At 53.5% G+C, this 8554-nt stretch overlaps 1 protein-coding gene across 6 annotated transcripts in view; it reads right to left on the bottom strand.

Moving 5' to 3' along the window:
* Positions 1–1302: 1302 nt before the first annotated feature.
* OGDH (oxoglutarate dehydrogenase) overlaps positions 1303–8554 on the bottom strand; it is a 385968-nt gene continuing 378716 nt past the window's right edge. For all 6 annotated transcript variants that reach the window (XM_058534728.1, XM_058534726.1, XM_058534729.1 and 3 more), the window contains 8 exons: positions 8401–8528; positions 7980–8158; positions 7409–7480; positions 6636–6764; positions 5914–5986; positions 2806–2969; positions 2477–2631; positions 1303–2379 (listed from right to left, as the gene is read on the bottom strand). In XM_058534728.1, the coding sequence (XP_058390711.1) occupies positions 2259–2379; positions 2477–2631; positions 2806–2969; positions 5914–5986; positions 6636–6764; positions 7409–7480; positions 7980–8158; positions 8401–8528 (1021 nt within the window). In that variant the 3' untranslated portion in view covers positions 1303–2258. The remainder of the gene's footprint in view (positions 2380–2476; positions 2632–2805; positions 2970–5913; positions 5987–6635; positions 6765–7408; positions 7481–7979; positions 8159–8400; positions 8529–8554) is intronic.

Raw genomic sequence — 8554 nt, 5'->3', positions numbered from 1 at the left:
AACACTGAAGTAGAACAGAGCTAAGAGAGAAGCGTTTGTATTGCATGCGGCCTAGTGTGGTCTGATCGTCTCTCATCTTTCCAGAGCCTTCTGAGGCTGCTCTCCCTGGATGCGGGCAGGACTGTGAACTCACATCAAGCTGTGGGAGTGGGAAAAGCCTTCCGAGACCCCGTCTTGTCCCTGTGGCCCAAACCCCGACAGAAGGGCCCGTGGCGGCTACTCCTCTGTGCCCTCGACTCTCTCAGGTATCCCTCCAGAAGCGCCCAGAGCCCCTCGGACTCGCCTGGCCCTACTCTCCAGAGCACGTTGTTCTGACTCATGCTGTCCCCTGACCAGACTGGAAGCAGCGAGAAGCAAGACCCTAGCTTCCATCTCACATCTCACCCTACAAAGGCTCCGGATAGGGGTGAAAGCGGAAACCTAACTCACTGCAGAGTGCAGGATGTGGACAGCCATCTGGTAGGCAGCCAGGAGTCTCTCCAGAGAAGGAAGGGGGTCCTGTCTCATTTCTTGCCTCTTTCAGCTCTAATCCACCTGGCTGACCACATCAGATGCAGGGAAGGTATGTGGTTGTGGAGCACACAGGAGTGCTGGGACAGGTGGCAGCTGTTCCCCCAACCCCCACACTCACGCTGCTGTCACACCAGGACTGGAAGACCCTCAGGCAAGCTGCAGGGAGCATGCAGGATAAAATAAAGAGATTCTGAAGAGGCTCCAAGGACACGGTACCTGAGTGTGGCCTAGAGGATGGGGTAACCATCATGGCCTTGCCCTGCTGCTGGAGGGTACCCCCACGTCCACACCCAGGCCTTTCTCTGAGCTCTCCCTCAGTGCTGGGACCCACTGACCCCCCAGGAGGCCAAGGGTGGTATGTTGTGGGCTCAAGACGGTGCGCCAGTAGGCCAGAGGGGACACTGGGCCTCAGGGCCCTGCTTATGTGGCTGGCTCCCCTCCAGAGGTCCAATGATCTGCTTGGATTCTTGGGGCACTAACCCAACTAACAAAGGCCGTCCTAGGGCCAACCCACCAGGCAAGCAGACTCAATCCAGAAGCACAGAGCTTGGAGTACTTTTTTAGGTGGAGTGGGGAGGGGGACCCAGGAGCAGGGGAGGCTCAGAAAGCAGGGTGCGCCAGACACAATCTGCACCTGCACAGACCACAGGGAGGCTGGGGTGGAAAGAAGCTTGGCCACCTCATGCTCGTGCTCTGGGCGGTGGGGAGGGGCTCTTTCCAAGCAGAGGGGAGAAGCCGGGGCCAGCCTCTTCTGGGGGCAGGCGGAGCAGAAAGAATGACACACAGACAGCCCGTGGATAACTTAGTTTATGGGTCAAGCCAAATGCAACGCAAAGTTGTTTTTGTTTTTTTTTTTTAACCAAAATAAATAAATCAGATCTGTCCCTGTGACGGTGAGGGGAGCTGGCCCCTCGGCCTCGCGCTGCCCCTCAATGGCGCCCCTCCTCTCCCTCTTCTGACCGGCTTTGGCACAGCAGAGAGAAGAATGCTTCAGTCTCTGTCGTGTTCACGAGAAACAGGAGAGAGAAGTGGGCTGAGCGGGGAGGCAGAGGTGGAGGCGACAGACAGCAGGTCCCAGATCCCGAGCTGCGCTTCCTGGCCACACACACCCTGTGGGCTCCAGGTGCTGGCAGGTGGAGCATGCTCGGCCCCCAAGCACAGCCCGGGACCCTCTTGAGGGGCAGAAGTGGACACTGCAGAAAGTGGACCTGCCCTCTCTCTGCCAACTCAGGCTCAGGTCGTCTCCCACCAGCCGCCCCTCAGCAGTGCCCTCAGGTCACCCTGCCATGAGGGTCCCACCAGAGCCCCGACCACCCTATAAGCCTCTGACAGCAATGGCTCCTCCAAAGGGTTTGGGAAGACGAAGCCACCTAGCCCAGGTGCAGGAGCCCCTTTGCTGGGTGACAAAGACTGCCAGCATGTGGGAAAGCCACAGAGGCCGGTCCTGCGGAGTGAATCTGGGGGTGGAGGCAGAGCTGACCCTCCCAGGCTCCCTCTCCTCCTCCCGCTTCCCACTGCCTCCATGAAGCCTGCTCAGCCGGAGAGAAGTCACAGAGCCTGGGGAGCATCTGGCTTGGGGCGCAGCCAAGCACGTGAGGGGGACGGCAGCCTAATTCCTAAGCGAGCGACGGGGGGAGTGTGCGGTGCAGCGGATGGGCAAAAGTGTGGGCAGCGCTGAGGCACTATTCTTTAGTTGAAAAGCGAGGGGCAGTCGTGGATGTGGAGGGCAGTGGCCCAGGCAGCATCTACGAGAATTTCTTGAAGGCGTCCAGGTCGAAGGCCGTGTCCAGGAGGCGCTGCAGCTCCGTGAGGTGAGTTTTCTTATTGCCGGTGGCTGGAGCTGCTGCTGGGTCCCGGCCAGCATACCTAAGGGGAGTGACAGTGAGTGGTGATAGCAAAGGCCACCGAGGGTCCTGGACCTTATCGCTCTCCCCAGTCTCTAGCTAAGCATCCACAGCCTTACCACACGGGCTTGGCGCGGTTCATGGTGGTCCGCAGCCGGGGCTTCACGTAGTCATAGTAACCCTGGTTCTTGTGCTCCTCCTGGCACCAGGCCAGCTCAGCACTGGGATACTTCTGCACCTCTTGCAGCAGGAGGTCGAAGGGGAATGGCGACAGCTGGGGAGAGAGCGAGGGGCTCCTGTCAGAGTGGCAGGCCAGGCTGGCACCAGAGGGAACAGTGTCTCAGGCAGGAAGCTCAGTGACTCATACAGGATGTCCCGGAAGCTCTGGGAAGGCTCCGGGGCCCCGACACCCCAAGGAGGGACACCAGCACCGGCTGTAGCATCTCACCTGCTCAATCCTCGTGATGGCCACCTGCTCCACCATGCTTCGCGCTTTGCGCTCTCGGGTGAGGTCATAGTACACCTTGCCAGTACAGAGGAGAAGTCGCTTGACGTCTTCTGGGTTCTGGGCTGCAGGGCCGTCCTCTGGGATCACTCGCTGGAAGTGGGTTCCTATGAGAGAATGTCCATGGCTGGGGCTCTCTCAGGACTTGGCTGAGGACGCCCAGAGCCCTCCCACTGCTGCTGTGCGCAAGCGAGGGCAGTGCTGTGCCATAGGCTAATGCCAGAACATGCAGTTTCTGAGGGTCACAGATGCTCCCCCTCCGCCAGCTTCTGATGCCCTTGAATTTATTCTGACTGACAGAGCTTTGAGAAGCACATCGTAATTAACAAGACCAGCAGGCGAGGCCAGCCTCGGACACTAAGTGACACCGTGGGTGCACCCTTCAGAACAGCCTGTCTCAGACTTCAGGGCAACTATGTCTAGTAAAGCACCCCATGACCACTCTGCTCGGACTCCTCATGAGTTTACAAACACTAAAACTTCCTACACAACCAGAGCAAATATTCAGGCGCTCAGGGCTCAGACTGTGCCCGTGGAACCAACCATCTTGAGGAAGCTGCATCCCAGATGAGCATCAAAAAGATGCTCATGTTAATGCTACATGTTAGGGGCTGGCCCCGTGGCTTAGCGGTTAAGTGTGCGCGCTCTGCTGCTGGCGGCCCGGGTTTGGATCCCGGGAGCGCACCGACGCACTGCTTGTCCGGCCATGCTGAGGCCGCGTCCCACATACAGCAACTAGAAGGATGTGCAGCTATGACATACAACTATCTACTGGGGCTTTGGGGGAAAATAAATAAATAAATAAATAAATAAATAAATAAATAAATAAATAAATAAAATTATAAAAAAAATGCTACATGTTAGGATTAAAATGTAACTACTTGCACATGATAAAGGCCAGATATGAAAATCCCACAGTGAACATCACACTCAATGATGAAGGACTGAGAGCTTTTCCTCTAAGATTAGGAACAAGACAAGGGTGCCCACTTTTGCCACTTTTATTCAACATAGTACTGAAATCCTAATCAGAGCAATTAGGCAAGAAAAATAAAGGGCATCCAAATTGGAAAGGAAGAAATAAAATTATCTTTGTTTGCAGACAATATGGTCTTATATGTAGAAAATCCTAAAGATGCACAAAAACCTGTTAGAACTAGTAAACAAATTCAGCAAAGTCACAGGATAGAAAGTCAACACTCAGAACTCAGTTGCATTTCTATATACACTAACAATCCAAAAAAGAAATTAAGAAAACAATTCCATTTACAATAGCATCAAAAATAATAAAATACTTCGGGATATACTTAACCAAGGAGGTGAAAGACTTATGTATACTGAAAACTACAAAACATTGTTGAAAGAAATTAAAGAAGACATACATAAATGGAAAGGCATCTAGATTGAAAGACTTAATATTATGATGTCAATAGCACTCAAAGCAATATACAGATTCAATGCAATCCCTATCAAAATCCCAATGATATTTTTTGCAGAAATAGAAAAATCCATCATAAAATTCATGGAATCTCAAAAGACCCCAAATAGAAAAAACAATCTAGAAAAAGAACAAAACTGTAGGACTCACATTTCCTGATTTCAAAACTTACCACAAAGCTACAGTAATCCAAACAGTGTGGTACCGGCATAAAGACAGAGATATAGGTCAATGGAATAGAATAGAGAGCCCAGAAATAAACCCTCACATATATGGTGAAATGGTCTTTGACAAGGGTACCAAGTCCATTCAATGGGAAAGGACAGTCTCCTCAACAAATGGTGCTGGGAAAACTGGATCTCCATGTGCAAATGAAGCTGTACTCTTACTCGATATACAAAAATTAACCCTAGATGGATCAAAGACCTAAACCTAAGAGCTGAAACTATAAAATTCTTAGAAGAAAACAGGAGAAAAGCTTCATGACATTGGATTTGGCGATGATTCCTTGGATATGACACCAAAGGCAGAGGTAACAAAAGAAAAAGTAGAAAAATTAGACTTCATGAAAATTAAAAACATTTGTGCATCAAAGGACAACCCACAAAATGGGAGAAAATAGTTGCAAGTCATTTATCTGATAAAGGATTATTATCCAGCACACAGAAAGAACTCTTAAAACTCAAGTACAAAACAAACAACCCGATTCAAAAATGGGCAAAGGACTTGAATAGACATTTCTCCAAAGAAGATATACACCAATGGACAATAAGCACGTGAAAAGCTCAACATCACTAATCATTTGGGAAATGCAGATCAAACCCCAAAGGGATACCACCTCACACTCATTAGCCAGGAGGTGGCTACTATAAACAAAACAAAACAAGTGTTGGTGAGGATGCGAAGAAACTGGAGCCCTTCTGCACTGTTGATGGGAATGTAAAATGGTGCAGCTGTTGCAGAAAACAGTCTGGTGGTTTCTCAAACATTTAAACACAGAATTACCATATGACCGAGTGATTCTGCTTCTGGGTATACATGCAAAAGAGCTGAAAGCAGGGTCTCAAAGAGAGATGTGCACACCCATGCTCACAGCAGCATTGTCCACAACAACTAAAACGCGGAAGCAACCCAAATGTCCACGGATAGATTAATGCCCAAATGTCCACGAGGATGAACGGATAAGAAAAATGTGGTCTACCTATTCTAAGTGGAAATCTCCACTCAGTGGCCTCACCTCACAACAGTGAGCTGTCATGCCACTCGGCAGCCCCCACCACCTGGTGCCTTTCCTCTGTCCCTAGCAGTGAGTTGCCATCAGCCTCCAAGCATAGTGCCCAGGCAGCAGGGTGCACTCTAAGCTCACTCTCATTTCATCGCCTCTAAAGTAGTCCTGGGCACCCACGTGAAAGCTGCAGACCCGGACAGGATGTGAGACCTGTCCTGGACCAACGTGCATGCAAGCTCCGACTTCCAGGCTGCCATGTTTGGTGGTCTTTACCAAATGACCAAAAACGTGGCAAGGGCCACAGTGAGACTCACAAGTATAAGCCCCCAAACCCCACAGAGCAGCAGCCAAAATCCTCTGAAATGCCTGTTTCCCTTACACACACCTGGAAGCATCTCGTCGAAGCTGGTTCTGGCCTCGGGGTGCCGCAGCAGGGATTTGGGGGTGAAGATGATTAACTGAAACACAAAACCATAGGCTCATGATGGACCAGGTTTCTAAGGATTCCAGAAGGAGGGTCAACAGCAAGGGGCTGACCAGGCCTCGTCCTCAGGACGGGGCACCTGGTGCTGCCCTCCCAGCTCTGCGGTCAGGAGGAGCCACAGGTCAGAGAAGGAAAGAGGAGGAAACGGGACGATGCTGTTCCCCTTTGTCCACCTCTCCTCTGCCTGGACAGGTTGGGCCCCACTCAACTGAGTGTCCACTACTCCTGAGCCCGTCCCTCCTGCTCTGAGCCCCAGGCACCCCCTGCCCTGCACCTGGGAAAGAGCCCAGAGCCTCTCCTTGGTGTTTCTGCTCGTGGCCAGGGCTGTCCCATCCCGTGGGCCTGCAGGCTGCTGCTGAGCCCCAGCCCTGCACCTTGACCTGCAGCAGGGGGGCGTTCCACCCCTGGACCCTTTACACACACTCCCACTCACCCTTCAACACCTTGCAGAGGAGCCTGTTTCCTAGGGGCCCAGCACTCCCTTGGACCCTGCTGGGGCTCATCTCTCTTCCAAGCTAAGTGCACCACCTATGACCACCCGCTCACATGTCCACCCTCTCACTGGGCTCGGGCCCTGCACTCCTCAGGCCGGGCCTCTTCGAGCAGGGACACCCCCAACTGACCGGCTTCCGGAAGGGCAGGAGAATCTGGCGACGCAGCACGTGGAAGAAGTTGCCAGGGGTGGAGCAGTTGACAACGACCCAGTTGCAATCATAAAGCTGGTTTATGTCAAAATTGGCTTCCTCAAGGTTCTGCAGCAAGGAGGGAAATGGGTAGAGGCCAGGTGGCGCTGAGCAGCCTGCCATCGGAGACACTGGGGCAGAGGGCCTCAGCAGGCGCCCAGGCTACAGCCTCAGGGTGCCAAGCTCCCCCGGAGATGCACATAAGAGTGGACACTGACAAGAGTTAATCCAGCTGACCTCAAAGCGTTGAACGGGATTCTAGGTCCTACTTAATCCCTCCCACTTCTCTGAAAACTACTGCCTGGCCTGGGACAGACACAGGTTTTAGAAATTGAGATAGAATTTAGGTTTTCTACCTACAACCAATTCTGATTTTCCTTTGCAACTGATTCCCAATAATTTCCTTTCAGGTCTTGAAGTTTCACTAAAATCACCCCAGAGTTCCTTCCTCTAATATGTTTGCCTGAATCAAAATACAGCCAGTATGACTCCTGAAAGCTTCTGTCGCAGCTTTCACACAGTTTCTCTGCTTTCAGCAGCAGCAGGAGGCGACAGAGGCAGGCGGCACTCTCTCTGTTCTCTGCTCTGAGAAAGTCTCTCATCTTGGGGAGACAGCAAGCCCACCTGTCACCCTCCCCTGGTGCCTCCTGAGAGGGACAGAGCAGCGGTGCCTTCAGAGTGCTCGTAGATGCCCGGGTGGCAGCTCCACTCACCGGCAGGACGTCTGGGTCATCATTGCACATCTGCAGGAACCGCTCAGGCCTGGCGGAGGAATGTTCTGGGCCCTGGAATCAGACACACAAGTTACAGTTCAGGAGCTTCACGTATGCTGACAGGGGCAGTCGCCACTTCTCTTCCTTAACCAACTTGCTCATTTCTGGTCTGGAAAACGCCAAATGACCTGTTTTTATGCTGGCAGTTGAATCCCTTCCCCTCTCAGCCACAAACACGGAGGGGGCACTTCCATGTCAGGACAGGGCCCAGCATTTCATGGCTTTCAAACTTGCGTCTTAAGACTGTTACCACCTGGGGGCCTCTGTGGTGGGACAGCCCGCAACAGGGCCTGGGGTGGAGGGGCAGGGGCGGGCAGGCACTGCCCGAGCCTGGGTGGTCCACACCAGCACCCACCACCCTCCTCTCCTTAAAGATGGAACAAGACCTCCTGCCTTCCAAGGGTGGGTGGCTACCAGCAGAGCCCACACTGTACCCATCTCTGGGGTCAGGGTCCTGGCCAGGCCCTTCCCATGTCCTAGGTCTGGGGGGGGAAGGCGGGCGGGGGCTCACCATGCCCTCCATGCCGTGGGGCAGCAGCAGGACAATGCCGTTCTGCCGCACCCACTTGGCTTGTCCTGGGCAGATGAACTGGTCGATGATGCACTGGGCTGTGTTGTGGAAGTCACCAAACTGAGCCTCCCAGAGCACCAGGGCGTTAGGACTGGCCATGGCAAAACCCAGCTCAAAGCCTACAGAGCAGGATGGAGGGAGAAAACCACCACCAGGTGTCAGCTGGTAGGCAGGGAAGGGGCTTTGAGAAAGGAGGGAAGGAGTGGGGAGGGCGTCGGGGGGAGGGGTGGGAGGGGTGAGGAGGCAGCAGGGAAGGGGAGCTGGGGAAGAGGGTGGTGGGGGAGAAGGGGTGGCAGGGGTAGCAGGGAGGGGGGAGGGCCTTGCTGATGGGCAGGCGGGCAGGCAGGTGGTGGGCGCTCACCCAGAACCCCATACTCAGACAGCGAGCTGTTGCACACGGTGTAGGGGGCCTGGTTGGGCCAGAGGTGGTTCATGGGGATGCAGGTTCTCTTGTCCACGTTCTGGTCGTGGAGCACGTGGTGGCGATGGCTGAGGCAGAACAGCACAGGTGAGTA

Source organism: Diceros bicornis, chromosome 41 (assembly GCF_020826845.1).
Source record: "Diceros bicornis minor isolate mBicDic1 chromosome 41, mDicBic1.mat.cur, whole genome shotgun sequence".
NCBI lineage: Eukaryota > Metazoa > Chordata > Mammalia > Perissodactyla > Rhinocerotidae > Diceros > Diceros bicornis.
Note: the sequence above shows the minus strand (reverse complement) of the source record. Positions and strands in the feature narration are given on the sequence as shown.